Source organism: Thamnophis sirtalis, unplaced genomic scaffold (genome assembly GCF_051295495.1).
Source record: "Thamnophis sirtalis isolate CommonGarterSnake01/CBP01778 unplaced genomic scaffold, rThaSir2_p1.2 scaffold_11, whole genome shotgun sequence".
NCBI classification, from domain to species: Eukaryota; Metazoa; Chordata; class Lepidosauria; order Squamata; family Natricidae; genus Thamnophis; species Thamnophis sirtalis.
In genome coordinates, this window is record NW_028261391.1 from 40,444,272 (window position 1) to 40,468,884 (window position 24,613).

Below are 24,613 nucleotides of genomic sequence, written 5' to 3' on the forward strand. Positions count from 1 at the left end.
TAGATGGGTTCCACCACAAAACCGCGGTAGACTAAAGCGCATGTGACTAAAGCGCGGTGACAAAACCGCACCGTCAAAACCGCGCGACAACAGCGCGCCGACAGAAGCGTGCTGTAACATAACCCTAAAAATAACCCTAAACCTAACCCTAAACCTAACCCTAAGCCTACCCTAAACCTAACCCTAAACCTAACCCTAACGCTAAACCTACCCTAAACCTACCCTAAACCTAACCCTAACCCTAACGCTAAACCTAACGTTAAACCTACCCTAAACCTAACCCTAAACCTAACCCTAACCCTAACGCTAAACCTACCCTAAACCTACCCTAAACCTAACCCTAAACCTAACCCTAAACCTAACCCTAAACCTACCCTAAACCTAACCCTAAACCTTACCTTAAGTTAAATCGCGCTTCTGTCGGCGTGCTGTTGTCGGCGCGCTGTTGTCGGCACGCTTTTGACATCGCTGTTTTAGCGCCGCGGTGTTGTCGGTGTGCTTTTGACGTTCGCGGTTATGTCGTGCCACGCACTAGATGAACTGTTGTAAATCGAGGACTACTTGTAGTCTAATGAAGAGAAGGACCAGGGGAGACATGGATAGCCCTTCCAATAGGTGGCAAGCGGAGCCATTTCTGAGGGCACGCAAGGTGTTGCCCTGTCAGTTCCAGCGCGCATGCACGGGCTGGCCAGCTGATTTCGGTCTTGATTTTTGCCCGTTTTTTGCCCTCTGGGGGCTTCCTGGGAACCAACTTCTGGTTTGCGCGTTGGGCTCTTTTTTGCCGTCCGGAGGGAGAAAAACGGCCCAACGCGCAAACCGGAAGTCAGAAAATGGGATGTTTGTGGCCTCCCGATGGCCTCCAGGACGGCAGAGGTCATTTTTGCCCTCCCCAGGGTCCAAGAAAGCCATGTACACATGCGCGGGGCAGTGGGGGGAATTACGTGCACATGCGCAGGGAGCACGGCGGGGGGCATTAAATTATAGGGGTGGGCAGGTGCTTTTGGCACCTGAAGCAAAAAAGGTTTGCCATCACTGGTATAGGGTCTCATGCTTGGGGAGGGGGGATTGGGACTAGATGACCTACAAGGTCCCTTCCAACTCTTATTAATCTATAATCTGTATCATCCCCCAAAGCTTATCCCGGAATTGTGTCTGGTACCTGTCCAAGGACAGAAACAACGACTTAACCAGGCAGAGGCACCATCGGCTCAAACTCCCACCCAAGACGCTTCATTGTTTAGGCTGGGCCCGGCGCCCATTTCCGAATGCCAGGACTCAATCCAGGAAACTAAGCGGTCTGACTGTATCCACCGGCAAGTGAAAAAAGTGTCTTCACTCCAGGACCGCTGAGAGGCCTCCGAAGTCTCCCAAACAAGGGGCAAAACCGGACGGGAAAGCGGGGAAGGGGTTTCAAATTCTGCCTGTATTCTTTTCAGACAGACTCGGGACGAGGGAGCAGGACATTCGCGGTCTTTGCAGCGTTGTCCCCCAAAACTCGCGGGACATCAGGAATGCCAAATCCCCAAAGCGGCTGGGAAGAGCAGCCCCAGTTTGGAGTGGGTTTTTTTTCTCTCTCAAGAGTTTCCAGGGTTCCCAGACCTTGGGACGCAGTTCGCACGAAAGGGCATTTTCTAGGGCGATTTCTCTTCGTCCCTGGAGCTCTCTGCTTCGAGGCAAGAACGCAAAGGCAAAACCCAAAGCACTGGGCCGGTGAGCTCGGCCGATCTTAGTGCACAGCAGGCAAAATGCCACCGGGCTAAGCTACCGCTTTAAATCTTTCCCGGAGTCCGCCTCGCCCTCGGAACGCCAGATTTTTTTCCCCCTCCCTCTCTCTTTCTCTCTCTCTCTTTTTATGAATGAAAGGCTTCTCAACAAAAATATGTAAATTAAGGCCGACTTGATTGGCTACATTTCCCCGAATGAAAAAAAAAAGTTAGGCAGTTCATTGTTGCCGAGAGGCGGGACTGGGATGGCTCTGGGAGGTGTTCTGACATAGAAGTGCGATTGGGTGCCTGGTAGGGTAAACAAGCTGCGATTGACAGGCCGTGGCAGAGTTGTTGGGCCAATGGAGGACGAAGCGAGGCGGGTTCTGGAGGCCGTTCGGGGGCTTGGATAGCAGCCCGAAGACGACACAGGGTTTCTAGCGACTGCACCGCGGCAGCGCGATAGTTCTAACGGCAGGTGAGGAGAGGCGAAGCTCGCTTAGCCTTCAGGCTTGGGGTGAAAAATCCGGGCCCAGGATGCTAAACTGTGGGGTCGGTGGGCTCGTGGAGTTGCGGTGGGCGGCGGGAGCAGATTTTCGGAAGAGGGGGGGGACACAGGTGTTTAAGGTGTCTCCAAGATGCTGAGGATTGCGGGATTTGCGGAGGATACACGCTGCGACTTTTAACTCGGGTCTGCTGGGATAAGGCCGGCTCTCGGAAGGGAATGGGAGAGCAAAGGGTTGCAAGAATGCATGGAAAGAGACAGTATGGCGAAGAATTGCGAGGGAAAGCTGTGCAGTCGCGCCGCCACTGGCTGCAGCAGGCACTGAGAGGATTGGTGGTTTTTTTTTTTTTTTTTTTTTTTTTGTGAATGTGGGAGATTTTATGAATGGAGCTGGTTTTCTGTGAATGGAGCGCATGAGTGCGGGGGCGGGGGCTGAACCTTTTCGCGGCGTTCTGCTCGGGGGAGGGGGTGGCATATCTGAAGGCGTTTAATGAATGGAGTGCGTCCCTTGTTATTGTGAATGAGGCCCTGCGCTAGGGTTCTAGTTACGCTGTACCTGCTCCGGTTGTTTGCTCTGCCATTCATAAAAAAAAAAAAAACTTAGGCCAGATTCGCGCGCGGCGCGGGGGAGGGGATTGTAATTCTATTGTTTGGCTACGCGAAAGGTTTTTCAGGTTTTTTTTTTTACAATAAGGTTCAGGAGAGGCAGAAGGAAAACGGCGGCTATAATGCAAAATGCGAAACAGTGAAAATGCTATTTAATCTTTCAGTTATTGCTTTAAATGTCAAACCTTTTAAAACCGATCGGGTAATTTAGAAATTAGGGGTTTTCTCTAGAATTCTAGTGGACAATTTCTGGATTATTATTATTTTTTTGCTGGCATTTAGGAATAGTCTGCGACAGTTGATCTGCTAGGATAGAGATGATCGTAAGCTGTTTTCTTACTACCCCTCCGGTGCTATAAAACTAAAGCTTTTCCAGAAGCTTTTCTTTAGAACATAAATGTTTTATTTTTGTCGACCATTTAGCAAAACCTGGCTGGACTAACTAGCTACAGAACAGGCTATTTAAAAGTCTTGAAAATTCAATCAATAAAACAAGAGCTGAGTTATTTAGTTCCCTCTGTCAGGAGTTATCTGAGATTTCTTAGTATTCTTTTGCTAAAACAGGAATATTGCAAGGGTATCCATCCTGAATTTATTTTGTAGGAAGTAAATAATGTTGAATGAAAATAAATTTAGTAAACTCATGCTTAAATTCTGGAAAATTACTTTCTCCGTTTATCTAAAATAGTTAGGCCTAGGCATCTTTCATCTGAAAGATGAAATCAACAGAATTGATTTTCTTTGCACTTGTTGCTATTTATATTCTAGCCCTAGGTCACATAGAAAGGAAAACGAACTTGAAAACGTATGACCCTTTGGTTTGTAATACATTGCTTTGTAATTGGAATTTGCTTTTTGTACTATCATAACTGTTTCCATAGTAATTCTGTGACACCACCAATAAAGTTGAGACTTATCTGTTGGTTGCAGAGAAAAATAAGATGATGGTTAAAAAATGAATAAATATAAGCAAAACTAGAGGAATAAAAGTACTATAATGGGGATTATAACAGATAATCCTCCAAAATTTTGAATTATGCTCACATACTGTTAGGGGAAGTCTATTAAAATGTAATAGTTGGTCTTTCTTTTAAAAAAAAAATCTCTCTTCTCTCCAGTTTTAAATCTGCCGGAGCTAGATTTTGAACCCTTCTTATCCTGGAATTGCTCAATGCTAAAACCATTCAAAGGAATATTTAAAAATCTGCAAACACAATGGATGGCTTTTATGACCAGCAAGTCCCTTTCATGGTTCCTGGGGTATGTATTGTATGGTTATATATATATATTATGCAACTGTTTTCTTCATACATGAAATTTCTCTATTAACACCTTCCCAAGTTTTTGTGCCAATTTTTATTTATTTATTTGCTACTTGCCCTTTGCAGCTATATATATATATATATATTTTGCTTTCATTAGAAATCTTGCACAGAAGAATGTCGTGGAAGGCCAGTGAATGAAAGAAAAAGGAAATTTCAGGACACTGATCTGGCTCATGATTCTGAAGGTAGACTCATTACCATTCTTGTTAGCACATTTAAACATTTTTGTAGCTTTTTAGTAGACTTTTTTTTATTTTCTTTCAGAATTGTTTCAAGACCTTAGTCAGCTTCAGGAGGCTTGGTTAGCTGAAGGTAAATCCCATTGATATAACTTTCTACATTTTTATTGTTTGTTAGCTGTTGATTCTAGTTATCTGTGAGACTTGTTGCTGCCATGGCATGGCCCTTTTCTATGCCTATCTCAGCCTTATCTGCAGTGCAAGCGAATGCATAGTCTTACTTTTTTCAAAATACTTGGAGTTTGTTTATTTAACAGAAACCCAGTTCATTTCTTTTTTTCATTTTTGTAGCCCAAGTTCCTGATGATGAACAGTTTGTCCCAGATTTCCAGTCTGACAACTGTAAGTCACGTTCTTACTTTGATTTTCTTGCCCCAAAGACTACAAAAGATGATAAAATAGGTGACTTGTTCCCTGTTTGTGTGTCACCTTTATTAATAAAATGCATTTCCGGTGGGTGTATGTTTGTGGGATTTGTGAAGTCCTTGTGACTTGGAAGGGATGGGACTGAATAGGAAGGTATGGTGTTAGAGCAGAGGTGGGTTGCTGCCGGTTTACTACCAGTTCACAATCCACGCATGTTGGGCGTGGGCCTGATGCGCGCTACATGCGTATGCGCTGTTAAATGTAAATGGTTCTGCGCGTATGCATAAAGTGAACTACGCATATGCAGTCACTGAAATCCAAAATGGCGGCAGGGCAGTGGCGAGGGAACCAGTTCAGGAGTGTGGCGGCCATGGGTCACTGCAGGTTCTGTGACCCAGGCCTGATTTCCACTACTGGTTTGGCCGAACTGTGCCGAACTGGCATCAAACCACTTCTGTGTTGAAGGCTCTATTAATAATGGCCTTGCTTTTATTGAAGAACTTTGGAGCATTTGTGCAAAAATCTTTGAGGCTGCGCCTAACCTTGATTCCCACAGAATCCTTTCAAGCCCCCATGAATACTTCATAATGTAAGAGATATTAAAATCCACTCTCACACAAAAGCACTCTCACCAGCCCTGTGCCTCTTAATTCCCTCAGTGACTCTCCTAGCTATTATAGCTATAGCTCATGAAGCTATGAAGGACAAAGCTTTGCTGGTGAAACTTGAGCAGCTTTAGGGAGTATTAGTCATTGGCAAACCATGGTTCTGTGAAGGCAGCTACCAGAGTGCTCCCGCTGCATCGCCAAGAGATTTCTGTCTTGTCTGTAGGGCTTAATAATCCATCCTGGACCTGTTTATACCTCTTAACACATGTTTCATGTATAGTTTTCAGCTGTGGTCTTGATGCGCTGCAAGAAATGATGTCCTTAAACATCAGTGCTCCGGCAGTATTTATTTGGGACGGGGCTTCTTTCATGTTTTTGATTTTGCTTAGCTGTTCTGGTTGCCACAGTATCTAAAGGCAAAAAAACCCATAGCCTGCAGAGGAACGGATTCTTGATTTCAGCTCTGTCACAGCATGCAGTGGAATATCTTGTGCTACAGTAAATGCAGGTTAATTATTGTCTTTTGATTGCTTTGAAGTGAGTGGGAAAGTTGCCATGAGAGCTTCTCCAGACAGGCAACATGTTTGCTGGGGTTTGCTTGTATGTGTGTGTGAAAGATTGTGTGTGTGTGTGTCCCATCCCTTCCCTCCTTGGAGATGAAAGAGAGCCTGGAGTAATAAATTTTCTTCCTATGTTGACATTCTAGCCCAACCCTTCCAGTTCTTGCTGGGAGCAGTAGAAACTGAAGTTAGGCCGTGTGTTAGGTGGTGTGGGAGGATCTGTTGCTAGCAGAGATGTGTTCAGATACCTCTCGGCAGGCTTTGCTAGCCCAGAACCTGAAGGATTATATGAAAAAACCAAATGTTTTCTAAAAGATGGGTGGTCCAGTAAACCTGGCTTTCTTGCATTGGAGAAGCCAAAGATACATTAATGGTGATCAGCATTCATGATAACCATGTTAATGGCAGAAAATACTGTATTTCCATTGGAAGCAGCTTTACATCTGAATGAATAGGGTTTTGCCTGGAATAGTAATTTGTTTGGTTAACGCAGTGTTAAATCCTTCTGGATTTGGATTTATTTTTAAAGTATCTAATTAAATGGTTCAAAAAGCTATACTGTACAATATGGGTGCCCAAACGTCTGAGAGTCACACCCTAAAAGTAGCTAATGGAGCAGGGCAAAAATTAGAGTCAATTTATATTGTGCTAAATTTAATTAAATTAAATATAATTAATATGGCATTGTTTTCATAATTTTCATTGATCACATGAAAAGTTCAATTTAATAATACCTTTTGGAGGTCGCTGGAGGCTGTGACAGAGGTTTCCAGCTGTCACGAAGCCTTGCAACCTCATTAAGACGTCCAGGTTTCAACTGGTCTATAAATTATATTATCAACTATAAATTAAGTAAACTATAACTGATCTAAAACTCAGTTCCACAGAATTCACTGCGAGGCATTAGAATAATTTGGGAAGAGTTTGAGCATTGCCTTTTTTAGAACAATATCTGGAGAGGAAAATCTACAGATCAAAGATCTCTCTTGCATTTGTGAAACCCAGTAGCAGTAAAGCTCGCTATAAAGAAGAGGAATGCTGTCATATAAGAAGTAAATGAATAAAGGAGGCACCATTTGCACATTGAAAGCTTTTTTTGAAGCTCTGCTTGCATGGTGTAGATTTATAGTGTATGATTCATGGTTACAATTATTATTGTGGATTCTGGCACAAAAGTCAGCTGGTATGACTATTGGGTTAATCACAAACATGTTTACTTAGAAGTAAATCCCATTTAAACTGGTGAGGCTTTGTGCCAAATGAATGGATATTACATCGGCGTTATTAAGGATATGGTTGGTTCTGTCCTTGTTTTAAATGCTTGTCTGCTATTCGGGGAGGATTAGTGTAAGTGTTTTAAATGTATTTTAAATTGTGGGAAGATAATGCAAGATTTTTCTTTCTTTTGATGCTTGTGATTATATAATTGCATAAATTCAAATTCTGGAGTACCTGGAGTTTATATAGAATATTTAGAGTATAATTTTTATGAAAGCAAAGGCACCAGTATGTCTCTCTGCGTGTCTTCCTCTAATTTAAAACTGTTAAAATAGTACGAACAGCAGCTATAAGTATTTCCCCCCAATCTAGTATTTTCCAGATGTCTTAGATACGGTTTCCTTTCCAAGAAGAAAACAAGTTGAGATAGACTGCTATAAGTTAATGTGCTTGCCTTCTTTTTTTACTTTAAAAAAAACAATTTTTGATCTTACTCTCTCTATCCTTTTTAAAGTGCTTGTATCTTAATATACATTTCCTCTTTTTTTAATGAAGAAAGAAAGATAAAGTTGAGAGCGTTTGTTGTGATGGTTCCGAATTGTTTTCCTTCCTCGCGGTAACCATTTGATTTAGGGAAGAAAGTTTCTTTCTCTAGGGTAACAGTAACATAACTGCATAATTAGCACTATGTGGTGGGACACACCCATTGGAGGATGAGTGCTTCTGATATTACTTGTGACAAAACTTCTCTTTTTTTTTTTTTTTGCTCCGTCTGCACAACTGCGTGGCTGGGTGATCATTTACAAATTCTTAAAAGGCAAAGTATGTCTTCTACCTCGTTATTTTCTTGGATCCTCTGAATGTGAATTATCTGGAATATCCACATATAGAAAGGAGTGAGATACAAAGTCCACTCCTGTAGGGTTAAAATAGTACAGGTGCTGTTAAGTAACAATAGTTCTTTTAGTGAATTGAAAAAAAGTGAACTGTGACTATTTTTCACAGTGGTCATAAATAACCGTTGTGGCATCTCCATGGTTATGTGATCAAAATTCAGACAGTTGGCAACTGACTCATATTTATGACGGTTACCCTGGGGTCATGTGATCACTTTTTTGGGACCTTTTGACGAGCAAGGTCAATGGGGAAGCCAGGTTCACTTAACAACTGCAGCAAAAAAAGGTCTTCAAGTGGGGCAAAACAACTGTCTCACTTAGCAACATAATTTTCGGCCTCAATTGTGGTTGTAAGTCAAGGACTACCTATAGTGCAAATATTTTAAATAATGTTTTGATAAATAGGTAATAAAAACAAAGCAAAACTGCTTGCTTGCCTTCATAGGTATTAAGCAAAGCTCTGAAGCTTTTGTGCACTTTTATAGAGGAGCAATAGGGGAAGCCAGATGTGTCTCTTGTGATAGTTCTAAATTGGGAAGGTTTTTCCCTCTTTCTAGCCCAGAAAAAGAATTATCCATTTGTTCTTTTTGAATAAGAGCAACAGAGCAGAATACCTAAGTACTTTTCCCCTAACCTCCAAATGTTTTTCATTCTGATTTATGAATTGCTTCATTTGGGCCATTGGGAATTCTTTTTTGGCTAGGGTTCTGTTTTATGGCCTGCAGTCTGGGCTTGCTCCAAAATGTATGCTGGTCATTAAAATTGCAGTGAAAATTGGCATTTTATTACTGGTCTATGTCAGGAGAATTGTTTAGTTCTGTTTCTGCTGAACAGTTCTGTTTGGCACTTTAAAAATGAAGAATTGCATTTCCTTTTCCTTGTCAGAAAAACAGGCTGCTTCTTTTGAGTTATAGTTTATTTTAAATGAAGTTGTTTTAAGCTTGCCTTGCCTTTGATGCTCTGATTCTCTACGTATATGGAGGGGATTTTCAATAAGGAAAGTTAAGCATGTGATCCTCATAAAATGGCATAATCTAGCTGTATCACATGATTCAACTGGTTATATATTTTGGCTCATTTGATTTATATAAGGAAAAAGTCGAATGAGAAGTGACGTCTTTGCAATTCTTTAACTGGACTGAGCAACCTCCCACTAAAGGCAGTTTAGTTTTGACTCTATTTTGGCATCAGAGAATGGGGCAAAGCCACACTGGCATAAAGTACAATATGTACAACACATTTGATAGTTTCAGCATTATTCGCTTACTTAGCTTCTGCCTGTGTATAAGATTAAAAACCTAAGACACCATTCATCTAATAATCTTATATTCCTGACTTTCTCCTGGCTTTGATCTGATGTGATCCATCTTAATAGTTATAACAACCACTTGTCTTTTCAGATTCTAATTATAGTGAGGATATTAGAACATATGCTTTCTCAGTACATGTATGCAGAGATACAAAGATGTGTGTGCATGCATATACATAAGTGTGTGTGCATAATATAATTTGAAGGCACTCCAGAACTCTTTCACTGGGTGTTGGCATGGGGGGTCCAGACTCAATATTGCACACCTCCAAGTCCACTTTCCTGCTATTTGTAATTATTTTTATCTTTTTATCACTGTAATTATTGCAAATTCTAGTCATGGATTAAGTTTCATTGTTTCCTTGGACTATCAAAGAAAAAAACATGATTTCCTTTTTTTTGGTCTTGGCTTATTGAAGGTTTTTGAAATATTTGGCAACGATGTATTTAAAATACTTTTCCCCTTTTTCCTTTCAGTCCATTTGAATGTTAGCAAGAAGTTATATAAACAAGGCTAAATATCCCTGGAAGAGACAGCTTGGTATATTAGTTAAGAAACTGGGAGATGGTGAGTTCTAGTCTTGTCTTGGGCACAAAGCCAGCTAGGTGACCTTAGGCTTCTCAGTCTGCCTCAACCCTAGGAAAGGGGCAATGGCAAGCTACTTCCAAAAAACCTTACCAAGGAAACAGGAGGGAGTAGTCTAGATAGTTGTGAGGAATCAACACAATTCCAGTTTAGCCCCTTTCCAGTTTTTGTTTTCATCCAGCAGATCTTTGCATAGGCCATTTGTTTTACAAGGGGGGGGGGGAATCATATATCTAACTGACATATGAAAAAAATGATCTGCCCAGACAAGTTTTGGATAACTTCCTAAAATGTTTGATTGTAAATTTCTGTTACCCTTTGTATGAAGAGAGCTGGCACAGAAGAGAGAGAGAAAGAATCTGGTTGATTGCTTAATTGGGCAGCAGTGAAACGGTCTCCTGTAATCTGAAGTACTTTAGGCAGTATGGATTATAAATCCTGTCATCCCAATTCAGCAAACTAAATTGTGCCCGAACAGATTTGGAAGGCAGCAGGTTGTTGACTATTGGGGGGGGGGGGGAGTTTATAGATGTTAAAAAAGCTTTGCCTACTGAACACAATGATGCCTAAGATTTGTGTTTATTCAGGTTTAAATGTATATGAAAATTTCTGAATTAGTCCTAGAATTTATTTAAATTTAATAGAAGACAATGCTAGCTAAACAATTTTCCATCAAAATTTCATGAAGCAATGTAATTAATACTTCGTTGCTCAGTCTCACAGCATCCCAAATCAATAGTTCTTCTTTAATTAGTATTAATGTTCCTTATCTAAGAACAAATGCAAAATAATGCACAAAAATAATAGCTGGTTGCTCTTTTCATGATCCATTTTAGCATGGTAATTTTTGCATCAAATTTAAAATGTGATAGAGTGTAATTTAAAAAATAGCCAAGAGTGATTCCTGAGTTCATGTCCAGTTAATACCCCAATTCCAGCCTAGATCAGACTTAAAAACATAGTGGGTTTCTTTATATTCATATCCATTAATCATTATAATTCATTCAATTATAATCAATTATACATCCAATAATTTGCAATAAGGCACTGTTCTGAGGAGGTGAGCAATGGGTGGAGCTGTACACTGTGATGGGGAAGGGTGAGGAGACAGTGTGTAAGATGATTTGATGTATATACTTATAATTATCTCACAGCACTTAGGGTTGCTTCCAGTGATAAAACAATAATTTAAAAAGCATTAACGAAACATTAAAACAAGCTTAGAACTAAAAGATTATTATTAATGGTAAAATTATTTAAGCAACTTTGATAGGGTCATTCAAATATCAAAATAAAAACGCATTTAGCCACTTTCTACAGAAAGAGAGTTGCCTGTTTTTCCAAAGCTCTGATGCTGCTATTGAAAAAGTTTGTCATAAACATATGGTCTAGCAACTTCACACGGTTAGCAATCACTCAATCCTCAGCAGATCTCAAATTGTGATATGGTCAGTACTGAATGAGGCACTGTTTCAGATATCCAGGTCCAAAGCCATTTGAGATAAAGATAAATACAAAGATAAAGGTCAGCATATTAAATTGGGCCTGGTATACTGTTGAAAGCCAGCGTTATACCTGCAGAGCAGAAATAACATATTCCCACATTCTGTGCCCATATCCTTTCCTGGCTGCAATATCCTGCACCAACTGTAGTCTCAACTGACTTCAACAGCAGCTGCACATCAAATGGATTAGAATAATCCAGCCAGAAGATTACCAGTCTGTACATTGCTAAGGTCAGGCTATCTTCATCCAGTAATGGCAGGAGTTAACTTTACCAGTTGTACATAGGTGCTCCTGGTCATTAAGGTCATATTTACATCTATTGACAATTTGAAATCCAAGAGCACTCCCAAATCCTACGTGTTGGACTACATGACAGGAGTAAGGAATGGGTAATCTGGAAGAGTCTTTTAAAAAAACCTTTTCTCTTTATGTTAATAGGGACTGTACTCTGTTCCAACCTTGATTCCATCACAATCATTGGGAATATTGTAGCTGTAGTCTAATTTAACCCAGCTGTAATCTGGAACCCAAGATTGGGAGCTATTCTTGTAGACTTTTTGCCCCTTCAAGAACCTATTTTTTTTTTGCTCTTACTTTCAGCAACCAAACCTCTCTGCCAATTATTCGTGCTGTGGTAGTTCTTGAACAAAACAAGTGTGTTACACTGGGATTGTAGTTTGAACTTCTTAATTCTTGTCATAAGTAGGGATACAAGAACTGCTGAAGAATTGAGGGAGTAGGACATCCACAAGCAATAAGACAAATAAGCTTAATGGGCAGCAAAGAAAAAGTTACTTTTTAAAATATGTTTTAGGGTTTTTTTTCTTTCTCCTTGTCAAGGGGCATTTCCGGACCTCACCACAAGTTATGTTGCACAATCATTTGGGTTTGCAGCGAACTCTGTGAAATAGCTAGCTCCTTCTTATTTATTCAGGACATTTCTTCAGTGTTTGAATTCCTTACATAAACATCCACAGTACAAGCTCCTCTGTGTAGGACAGCTGGTCTCTGTTATAATCTTAAGTATCATTTCCCTTCTCCTGATTGGTAGTGCTCAGCTGTGAGGATAGAGGGTTTTTTGTGAATGGATGGAGTATTCCAAATTGGTTGTGAATGGAGGGCGGTGCCTTCTTTCAGCCTCCCTCCCCCCCTTCTTCAATGAATAACTAAGCTCCATTGTGCTGCTGGCAGAAAAACAACAGTTCAAACAACACCGAGGTTGTTGGAAAGAAACATGCTTGTGACTGACAGCTGGAACACCTCCAATGTGAGTTTCCTGCTGTTTGCTGTTCAGCAAGGCCCTGCCTAATAGGAAGAGGGTGGGGAGAGGGGAGAGGGTAATTTTAAGGGAAAAAATTAACACTTGAAATACCAGAAGACAGCCAATATGAATGGTGACTAGAGACATGTACTGTAATTCTTTTTTTAAAAAAAACAGGTTTTGATCACCTACAGTACACTATTCATTGATTTGGTGGGAGACAAAAGATAGCTGGAGCCTTTCCTTGAAAATGAATTCTGGTCTTAATTTTGCCCTTGAGAAATATTGTATGCCAAGAAGCTCTGAGATCTCCTGTTTTGTCTTCCTACATAATTAATTATTTGGATAAGTCCCACTTCTGTCACTCAGATTCATTCCTGGGAAGTGATCCACAATGCAGGAGTCAGAGTTTCTAAATCTCTTGCAAAACGAGAGTACTAATTGTTAGTGATGCCCGAAAGCTGTCGCATCCAGGCAATCTGCTCGTGGTGTAATAGCTGTATACTTAGTCTTAGGGGATGGGGTGGATAATACTCCACTTCTGGCCAAGTAAAGCTGTTTTGTAAAACCACTATTTAGGTAGAAAATTCTGATGCATATGCCTTTTCCTTAAATGTCTTCTCCTAGAAATTATGTTAAATATGTATTGATTGTTTTAAAAGTTAAAGGTATCAGAGCTTCATGGATTAATAGTAGGATAATGGCACATGTGTATGTCTATATGTGTACATTAACATTTTTGGGTATTTCCAAAAGTGAAGCCATTTAGTCATCAAAAGGGGGCCTATTGCACGTTTCTCCTCCTTTTGAATTACCTGGATTATGGACCTAGGTAATCATCTTCTCAATGGTGCCCTCATTTTATAGAATACCCTCCCCAGTAGTATGGATAGCCCTGGCCCTGCTGGTCTTTCATGAAGAAACTAAAGCAGTTTTATTTGATCCTGGCTTAAACCCTTATATTAGGTAAATTTCTTAATTGCTGGTTTTTAATTGTAACACCTTTACTGTTTTCAATGACTTTCATCTTGTTTACTTGCATTGTTTACTGTGCTTAGAGTATAATTAGTTACTATTGACTTTTAATGATATTAATTTTAATTTTACTGTTTACAATAAGAATTTTGTTTCTGTATTTGATTTCCTTTTACCCCACCCAGACTGCTAAAATAGATTAAAATAATACTAAATAAATTATATGTTCTTTCCTTACGTAATTTGAAATTTTCCTAAAGAAATCTATAGAATGAGTGGAAGTAGGAATGTACATTCTTTTAATGTTTCAGACTAAATTCAGGACTTGCTAGCTTTTAGGTTATTTAGAGATTGAATAATTGAAGTAGGAAAGTGTGCTTCCAAAATCTAGAAATTGAATAAATATACCGTGTTTCCCTGAAAATAAGACAGGGTCTTATTTTCTTTTGACCCCCCCCCAATAAGTGCTTGGCCTTATTTTTGGGGAGGTCTTATTATTTTTGAGGTGCAGGAGGTGGTGAGTGTGGTCACCTCATGGCTGCTGTGTGTTGCAATATTTTCACAGAGGGCTTATTTTAGCGCATGCGCTCAAAAGCCCGACTGGTCTTATTTTTGGAGAAACAGGGTACTTTTTTTCCAAATGCTCTAAACATTTGGATAATTCAGGTATGGGTTACAAACATTGCATGCACCAAGTTCCAGGTTCAATTTCTTGCAGTTCTAGATGGACTGGGAAGAGAACCCTTATCTGAATATTTGAAGATCAACTAACACATTGTGCTGAGCTAGAGTTTCCCTAAACCCATAATTCAGAGACTATGCAAGTTTCCCAAGTCTTTTTACCTCTTCTGTGCCTTCCCAAATTGTGCCGCTAAAATTCAGCAGTCAGTGGGACAAGGATGGTTTGTTTGCTTTCCTCCAAATTAGAACTAACATGGGCAATTGTCCAACAGATTAGCCTATCTGTTTTTAATTTTGAAAGAAGGCCAAAAATCTCAATCCTGCCTTTTACAACTTTGTCATCTCCTTTTTTCCGGTGGCCTTTGGTGCCACTCCAAAATTATAACCTTGTCTCACCTATGTTAAGTCTTACTTAACAATGGTTTGTTGAATAATTCAAAACTGCTTAGGCTGCAACTTGGGATAAGCCACAACTCATATTTTATAAACCATATTAGCTGTGTTTACACAATCCACGAAGTCAGAAGCAAATCATCTTGTGTGGTAGTGTAGCATATGAACCTGTTCCATATATACAATATGGAGTTAGGTGGTTTAATAGACTGAATGCTACATAAGTGCTATGTCGTTTCTTTCTTTTCCCTTTTGCTGAACCAACGTTTCAGGTAAAGCATTTTTTCTTGTGAGGGGAAAAACAGCATTAGTTCCACTTTGAAATGTATCCAGCTAGATGCTTGAACAACTCATTCTTGGCTTGAGGCTTTTTCCAGTACCACGATAAATCTGCCATGTAGTTGTTCTCCAAAGGTGGGGGGGGAGCATTGAAGACAAGTTCCTATAAGGATAATTAGCTCTAGTAGGAAATGAGGAGCGTCGCTAAGATTGAAAGCAGCTATAGGAATCATAATGAAGCAAGTGCTGGGGAACAGATATGTGATAACACAGCTAAATATTGGGTTGTACATATGGGTATTCTCTTAAGATACTTTGATAATATAGAAGTAATTGCATTGAACTATTCTCCCTGGCAACCTTCCCTTCCCTGTGGTCCTAAGTATAATTTACCCTTTGCTATGATTGAAGCAATGGTTAATCCTTGAAATGCCTTCTTTGGTCCTCCACATTTAACGCCAGCTTTTCAGGGTGTGTTCAGATTGGTGCACAAACAAATCCCAGTTGGACTTAAATGGCAGAGTACAGCTGATCAGCATATAAATGATGAATAGTCAGAGATGCTATGTGCATCATCTTTCCATGGGTGCTTGCCAAATGCTAACTTGTATTGAGAAGAAGCAGGCAAGACTCACATGTCCTCTGCTAATTTCTGGCATCAGTCTAACTGGGCATGTTCCTTTTCCATCTTGTTTTGTATTGTAGCTATAAAAGATTGCACTTAAGAGCCTCCCTTGAAACAAAAAGGCTGTTATTCTATCTTAGAGTCAAAGTACTTATGCTGACCTGCAATACATCTCTAAATCAACAATTTCTTATCCAACATGATGGCGAATCTGATGTTTTCCAGGGGATTTGGGTTGGGTTCCTTAATAACTAAGACTGATGAGAATTGAAGTTCAAAGTGTCTGGAGAATAGCATCTTTAGGAAGTGTGATGTATTCACTGGCACCTCATGAAGAAAGCTACATAATATCAAATTCTGCAATCTATGTGGCTTCAAAAAATACCTTCCAGGCCTGACTGTATACATGATCCAGTTTACATTTCTTCAAGCGTACAGTACACTTGCCTAAGTGGGAATGTGTCCCCCCCCCCATAAAAAAGCCCAGTATAAACCTTAAAAGGATTCAACCTGAGAGAAACATACTGTAAAGGTCATCTGCTTTCTATTGGTGTGCCCAAATAGATGATCTCATGCTGCCCAATAGGAGCATCTCTGCTACGTTGTAGATGATAAGTAGGGGAAAGCAAGCACCCACAGAACAATATGTTTAATATAGACATCAATCCATAGTTAAAATAGCCATCGGCTAAAATAAAGAATCTAATCTATGAGAATCTAAAGAATCTAAACCTGTGAGAACAAATTGTTGACAGAGGCTTTGCTACAAACAGAACGGACCTTCCCAGTTTGACTTGGCAGTATTGTTGAATCCACATACTCCTGGTTTAGTAACTATCATGATAGATTTAGTGTGGCTGCTTTTTGTTGCTGCAGTTTTAGTACAAAGAAACTATGTTTATGCCACTTGCATTGGGCGCTCAAACTGTCTTGTGTAATAATACAAAGATACCACTGTCCATATAGTGCTCAAAGTACTTTTCAAAAAACCTGATCCCAGGGAAGCTTTTGTTGAGTTCAGAGCTGTGTATTTTTAGAACCAGTTAAGCTGGAGTTGTCATGACTAGTATTAAAGCAAGGTGTTTCTTCCTAATGAGGTCATTTCCTACTTTGGAATTGATCTCCCAGCCTTGGCATGGATAGATTATTCTTCTTGTCAAATCTTGCTTAAAAACGGCAATGCCGTGAAAAATAATTCCCTCTCAAAGGTATGTGGGAAGTCAGGATACCTTATTTGAAAGATGCAGTTGCCAGCATTTTTTTCCCTTTCAATGGCAAATGAGGATGGGCACTTTCTCAAATCAGTTAGATCTCCTGGCATTTGCACAGTGTTTTGTTACATCAGCATAAAGACAGATTCAAGGTGCAGAGTTGCATTGCATCCTTTGCAATGGTTATACTGCATTTAATTGAATGTTCTTCTCCCACCATCTTATTTTCATTTATTTATTTTTAAAGTTTTAAACAGCTGTGACATTATTTTAATTGTTGGTTGTATGCCACCCAGACATTTTCTGTGAAATAGGCAGCCATATGATTTTTTTAAAAATAAATAAATGTATGCACACATACCTACAGTGATCTCAGAAATCTGTGTACCTCATAAAGTATTATTTATGAGTACTGGAATTCGTGGATTTAACTTCTTTTGCTTTTCATTAAGTTGGGGTTAGGCTTAATATTTCAATAAATTGTTCAAAGTGTGCTTATTCAATTCTTTGTTTTCTAGTATTATTCCTTATGTCCAATACTTAGCTGCAGTCAAGCATGGTGTTATTTTCTAGTACTACTCAGGTTGTACTTTATGTTGGGAAGCTGGATTGGCATTAGAAGAAAAAGATGTTTGAACTCCATAGTTCTACTGAAATTTCATTCCAGATTTGCTTCTGAGTGTAGTATCAAAGCGTACACTATCATATTCCAAATTCCCTTGTGCTCACAATTTTGTGCTCTTGATTTCCCTTGTTAACTTGGACAGAACTAACTTCAGGAATGCGAAGTCAAAAATCTTTCTTATTCTGGACAATTGCCAACCCAATTCTCATTAGTGGCCTTATTTTTTCCTCTACTTCCTTTCATATTGCTGTTGCAACTAGTTTTGTTTGCTGCTACTCAGCACTTAATTTTTCTTTTCTTTTCTGGGTATTAACATGAAGAAACGTTGTGTCATTTATAAATTCCCCATAGGAACAATATATAATTATAGAAACTAAAATATGCACTCCTGTAAGATTCAGTAACATTTTAAAGAAAATATGTACTATATGGTGTAACTCAGGACCTATAAGTAATATGTGGTTGTCTGTATGTAATGAATGTAGATAGGAATTTAAGTTACACATCATGTATCTAGTTTATGACACATGCATTGATTTTCTTCCATTGTTTTTAATCCAGTGGTACTTCATGCGCCACCACCAGCTAAGATTAAGAGAGAACTGCACAGCCCGTCTTCAGAGCTGTCCACCTGTAGTCATGAGCAGGTGCTCTGTGCTAACTATGGAGAAAAGTGCCTCTACAATTATTGGTATGTAGAATCAGTTTGCAAAAGCACTGTTAAATGATTGACAGTTCCTAGGAACTGAACCAGACCCATTTGAATAAACAAAGAGTTTCCATCCATTCATTAAAAATATTAATCAGTTACATCAACAGTTTAACCAAGAATTGATTAAAAACACTTGAAAGAGAGTTGGAGTAGGAAAATAGGAAGAATAAAAAGTAGTATTGGTACTGCTTTGGCAAGACGGCCCCATGATAGCATTTTTTGTATGGTTGGATAATTTATTATAACTGTGTTTTAATATTTAGTTGCTTGATTTCTGGGGAGAAATGTGCAAACAGTAGACTTAGACCTTTTTGTCTTACAAAAGGAAACCACTACTTCAGCAAGCTATGCCAAGACAAGCCACCTCCCAGGAGAGCTGCTCCTGAAGCCTTATAAGCTTAATTATTTACCTGGAAAGCTATTGGCAACTTGATAGTAGCACCTATGCTCAGATGCAAGGCACTGGGCATAGATTTGGATTCCTGTGGCCTTCCTCTGGCCTCTTCCAATGCAGTATAACTCAAATCAGATAGCTTGAGCAATGGGAAGCTGTTTTGATGGGGGAGTATCATATTTTTCAGAGTATAAGACACATCTTTTTTCCTCAAAAAAGAGGGTGAAAATCTGGGTGCATCTTATACACCGAATACAGCATTTTTTTGCCTCCCAAAGCCCCGACCCTTCACCAAAATGGCCGTTCATACCCATGGAGGCTTTCAGAGAGCTCCTGGGGGCTGGGGAGGGCAGAAATGAGCAAAAAAGGGGGCGGTTTTTGCCCCCCCCCCCCCGGCCCCCAGGAGCACTCTATAAGCCTCCATAAGGCTATGCAGGCAATTTTTTTGACAAAAATGGAGCCATTTTCATGAAAAATGGGCTGTTTTTTGCTTGTTTTTGCCCACCCACCCCCCCAGGAGCACTCTGCAAGCCCCCCCCCCGGCTATTCATGCCTTTTTGGGGGAGGGAAAGGGCCCATTTTTGGGAGGTTTGCAGAGTGCAAAAACTTTTTTTTTCCTTTTGGAAAGCTCTTTAACTGATTGATGAGAATTACATTGATCAAGTTCTGTGCCAGCAGAAACATCTACCTATCTACTGTATTTCTCTCTATTTCTTTCTGTCTATCCCTCTACCTACCTACCTACCTACCTACAGACACTCTCTCTCCCTACGTATCTACTGTTTCTCTATCTCTCTATTTCTCTCTCTCTCTCTATCCCTTTATCTACCTACCTACCTAGCTACCTAACTACTCTCTCCTTATCTATCTACTGTATTCCTCTCTCTCTCTATCCCTCTACCTACCAATCTACCTACTCTCTCTTTCTCTCTCCCTATCTACTGTATTTCTCTCTTTCTATTTCTCTTTATCCCTCTACCTACACACTATCACTCTCTATCCCTTTACCTACCTAACTACTCTCTCTCTCTCCCTACCTATCTACTGTATTTCTCTCTCTTTCTCTCCCTTTCTCTCCCTATCTACCTACCTACCTACTTTTTTTTATATTTGCTTCTTCAAAACCTTGGTGTGTCTTATACTCTGAAAAATACGGTAATTGTAACAACTCTATTCTGTATTCTGAATTGTTTACCTTGCTAACCCCATGCCTTTTTGTAACATCATCCACCCACAAATCATTGTAAGTTCTAACATGGTGCTTTTGATATTCTAAAATAGCTTCCTTCAACCTAGTGCTTTTGAAGTTATGTTAGAGTGGCAGCTGCCAAAGTAGCATTAAACACTTCTATAAGCCATTAAGCTAGGGAGAGCTGCTATAACCCCAGAAATAATTTCAACATTTACTGGATTAATACCTGTTGTACCTAGCAGTCTTGTTCATAGAGATAGTAATGGCTCTTTATGTTGCCTAAGGTTTAAACTAACTTTATTTAATTATTGCAAGTAATTGCAAGATTTTCACACAAGTGTATATGAGTGCACACTCATAGGGGTAGGTGGTAGGAATTGCACCAGGGCAACCTGCAGAATGATTGGTATCAGTCCTGTTTGCTCTCCTGATTAAAATGGTTCTTAATTATTCGAGGTGGGGACAAAGGGGGGGAGGGAAGGCACTTGTGGGGGGGGGGTTGTTCCTTAGGAAAGAAGAGAATGCACACAATCGGAAGCTACAATTATGCCTGAGAAAATTGTAAGAAAAGTGTTTTAAAATGAGCCCTATGACTCAGCCTGTTTGTCGCTTACTTGAAGTACAAAGATTCCCTTGGGCCTGTGATCGGCCTTAACTGTTACTTCCTGACAACCATGAAATGCAAACAACTCCCAACTGTCAAGGACTTGAAGCTGAAGCTGAGTAAATGGTTCCTGCCTGTTTTAAATTGTGCTTCTTTTCTCTTCTTTTTTTCTCTGCTCTCTGAACAGTGCCTATGATAGGAAGCCCCCCGTTGGGTTCAAGCCATTAACTCCGCCCACTACCCCAGCTTCACCTGCACTTCAGAGCGGCGCCCTTCCGCCTCCACCTCTGCCCGCCACACCTGTGCAGACTCCTGCACATGTCAACCCAGCAGGCCCATTGCAGGGTGCCCCTCCTCCCACCCCTCACCCTCTTCAGGAACCAAGGCAGCAACCCTTTGCTATACCTCGACCACCTCATCAGCCTATCCAGATGCCAAAGATAATGCCTGAAAACCAGTACCCAACAGAACACAGGTAAAGGGGGTGGGGGCTTCCCCCCCACTTGGAGGATGTTTTTTTCTGGTCCAAAGGCCTTGTGACCTGACAGACATCATATTTTGCTTGCTCATTCTATATCCCATTTCTTGAGTTGAAAATGGTGTGTGTGTGTGTGAGAGAGAGAGAGAGAGAGAGAGGGATCATCTTCCTCACATTCTCTTGTCCAGTTTGTCCCACAACAATTCCATGAGGCAGGCTGGGCTGTGAGAGGGTAAACTCGTTGAAATTACCCAGGGAGGTGCTAAGGTTGAGTGTGAAAATGAAGCTGAGCCCTTCAGGTTCTGGTCTGTTGGTATTGCTGAAAGTGTATCATTCTTTTGATACACGTCTGCCCAAAAACCCAGATTATTGTCAAAAAGAATTTACTATAAGAATGCACACATTTTAATCTCTATATTCTCAGGTTGTTCGAGAATGTTCCCTCTGATTCATTTAAGTTGGGAAATATATCTAAAATGGAATCAACAATTCAAATTTCAGATCAATAGTTCATACTTTCTTTTCCTTGTTCAATAGTTAAGGAAGCCAGCTATTTCTTGGCAGTATATATAGACTGATGATGATAAAGAGTTAAGTGGCTGACATTCTGAATGGATCATTTTAATCAATGGCCCTTGGCCTTTTTCTTCACTATACACATTGTATTACATGTAATTTATTACATTTATTATTTGATTTTATTTAGAACCATCAGAGGAAAACATGATCTTGACCTTATAAAATATTTACTGGTCAATATTTGAATCTTCCTCTTTGAAATATGCAACATGTTTTTATAGCCTGCCCTTCTGTGAAACTTTCAAGAGACTTCACCATTTCAGAATGTTAATCAAACAGACTGAAATAATTTCAAATGTTATGTCTTGTTTGCCAGAAGACATATTAATACTAATGACCGGAGTGACATTTGCCATTGTTGGATTTTTCATGAAATTTATCCTATTTTTTTCACATTTTTCAATGTTTCAGATCTGGATATTCTTACCCAAATAGGAGGTTGTGTTTTCAAAATACTCTAGGCTAACATGTGATTGAAAGACAAGACATGTTAAAGCTTAACAAGATGGGATTACTTACCCCCAAAAATATGTTCATATTTATGACAAATCTCCATCCAAGTTCCTTAAATAAATTTGGTTCCTCTCTATTGCCAGAACCTCAGGTTGCTTTTAAGACTGCCAGTCATATCTCCCAGTCCCTAAGTTCCCAGTGACCTTAAAGCTATTCGGCTTGATTCCATCTGGAAGTTCCTCTTCCTGGAGAAAGCATACCAGTGCAATTCTAGAGTTACATTTGAGAAGGTTAGAAGGACACAGATCGGAAGTAGCATAATCTGGGCCTGTCAGCTGCAGTAGGTCATATTTCAAAGCTAAATTAAGGTCATGTGCCTCTGGAAGCTTGGGAAACAAATTGATTGATCACAATCACTTTTCAAGGTGCAAGGATGTGAACGGATGTGCCTAATTTACTACTGTAGCCTCCGAGAGTTCAAAATCAAGAATATTGGGATTTTGGTTGCATATTTGTTTAGTCTCCACTAAAATTCACCCAGATTCCTCAAAACCAAGATAGCAGTTGCAGAACTTAATTTTTGCAAAAACATAAGTTCTAACATTACTTTTTTTTAAAAATGTTTTGTTTTGTGAAGCATCTAGTTATATTTGCAAACAATAAAAATATTTTTTGGTGCATGTAGATGCAACCTCTGTGTATTCCATACAACCCACAAGCATTTTGGATCATGCATAATTTTTTCAGCAACTGATGGCTAAAACATTTAATCCTTAGTTGTTTTGAGGCAGAATAGCAGCTATATATAATTTGGAATTATATAGACACATGCTTGCTTTGTTGAAATGAAATGCATATAGTCAAACTTATCATTTCCTATTCCTTTGGCAAAAACAAACTACTTGTTACTTTTAGTGAATACATGTTTGTCCAGATGAAGGTCATATTTGCTACAGATAAGTTAGTTCATTCCTCTTGATTCTGCTCCTTTAGACTGTCTGACAATTTAGTTCTCTCCTGGTACTACGTTGATCCAATTCAGCTGCTTTTCATTAAACATTAGACATCCAGATTTTGTTTTGAAACAATATTGAAGCAAATAAAGTAAAGAAATAAGTATTAAACATTGAAAATCTAACAGTATTCTATATCATATTATATAGTTTCACTTTGGGATAAGAGGATGTTTTCTTGGCAAGTCTTATCCATCTTTGCCCTAATTACTGAAAAATATAGTTCCTGTCCCTATTGGGTCCTTTTCTTTTCATATAGGGTTTCTTACAACAGGCTTTTTCTGTACTAGTGTACAGCTTTCATTGTAAATACCCTATATTTTATTGTGCTAATAGCAATAGCACTTAGACTTATGTACCGCTTCACAGTGCTTTACAGCCCTTTCTAAGCGGTTTATAAAGTCAGCATATTGCCCCCAATAATTTGGGCCCTCATTTTACCCACCATGGAAGGCTGAGTCAACCTCGAGCCTGGTGAGATTCAAACTGCCAAATTGTAGGCAACCGAAGTAGCCTGCAGTACTGCATTCTAACCATTGCTAACCACTGCTCTTTATGCATTAAAAGTATATATATAGTTTTTATGGGTTGTGTTGCTTTTAAAACAGACAAATGTTAGATCAAATTTACAGCTGAGAAAGACAACATAAAAAGATATGGTTGTCTGCAAAATGGTTCATTTAGCAGCTTTGATGAAGGCAACGTTATATGTTCTCCATTTGGTCATGTTACCATTATATCTAACACTTTTTCTTTCAATGACAACAAGCTGCTGTTGCTACATTGCACCCAGCTCTTATTACTAAAAGTGGGCTATGAAGGGCCTCTGCTGAAATTGCGTTATGCACCCATGTTTACCAGGATTTTATTTATTTGGATGCTGCCCATCTAACTATCAAACTCCTCTTTAGATAACTTAAATCAGAAGCAAGTCTCTAGTAGGTCTAGATTCTGATAAGAGTAAATGATAATTCTCTCTCTTTCTCTTGTTCATTCTCATCAAGGTTTCAAAGACAGATGTCTGAACCTTGCCACCCATATCCTCAGCCAGGGCTTTCTGGAGACAACCGCCCTGTCTACCACCGGCAGATGTCAGAGCCCCTTGTCCCTCCTAATGCCCATCCTCCTCAGGGATTCAAGCAAGAGTATCATGACCCACTCTATGATCATGGGGTACCAGGTATTCCAGGCCCCCCAGCTCATGGATTCCAGTCTCCAATGGGAATCAAGCAAGAGCCCAGAGACTACTGCATTGATTCAGGTGAGAATTAAAATTGAATTCCTCCAAGCTGCATGAAAATTGAGACTTGTTCTTCGTCCTTAGCCTGTAGCACACAAAGCAGTCTTTGTACCACTGGTGTTCAGCAGCTGGCTAATGGAGTATGACGGTGGTTCCCAAACTTGGCAACTTTAAGACTTGTGGACTTCAACTCCTAGAATTCTCCAGCCAGCTCTGCTGGCTGGAGAATTCTAGGAGTTGAAGTCCACAAGTCTTAAAGTTGCCAAGTTTGGGAATCACTGGAGTATGAAATAAACCATGTTGCACCATTAATGCAAGGATTGACAACTTTTCTTCCTCTGGGGCACCCACCACCATTTTCTACCAGCATTTGCATATCTTAAAACTATTGCCATCTCCCCCCCCCCCCCAATCATTAGTAAACATTCTACCAAGATACACACATTCATATAGTTTACAGGCATGTCAAAT

General features: G+C 39.7%; 1 protein-coding gene across 2 annotated transcripts in view; it reads left to right on the plus strand.

Moving 5' to 3' along the window:
• Positions 1 to 2,049: 2,049 nt before the first annotated feature.
• The window catches only part of ETV5 (ETS variant transcription factor 5), a 33,563-nt gene continuing 10,999 nt past the window's right edge, over positions 2,050 to 24,613 (plus strand). Inside the window, exons 1-8 of one of the 2 annotated variants that reach the window (XM_014069236.2) lie at positions 2,050 to 2,181; positions 3,933 to 4,074; positions 4,237 to 4,324; positions 4,404 to 4,451; positions 4,670 to 4,720; positions 18,039 to 18,168; positions 20,567 to 20,854; positions 23,907 to 24,163. In XM_014069236.2, coding sequence (XP_013924711.1) covers positions 4,030 to 4,074; positions 4,237 to 4,324; positions 4,404 to 4,451; positions 4,670 to 4,720; positions 18,039 to 18,168; positions 20,567 to 20,854; positions 23,907 to 24,163 — 907 coding nt within the window. In that variant the 5' untranslated portion in view covers positions 2,050 to 2,181; positions 3,933 to 4,029. The remainder of the gene's footprint in view (positions 2,182 to 3,932; positions 4,075 to 4,236; positions 4,325 to 4,403; positions 4,452 to 4,669; positions 4,721 to 18,038; positions 18,169 to 20,566; positions 20,855 to 23,906; positions 24,164 to 24,613) is intronic. The other variant, XM_014069237.2, reaches the window with a different exon arrangement.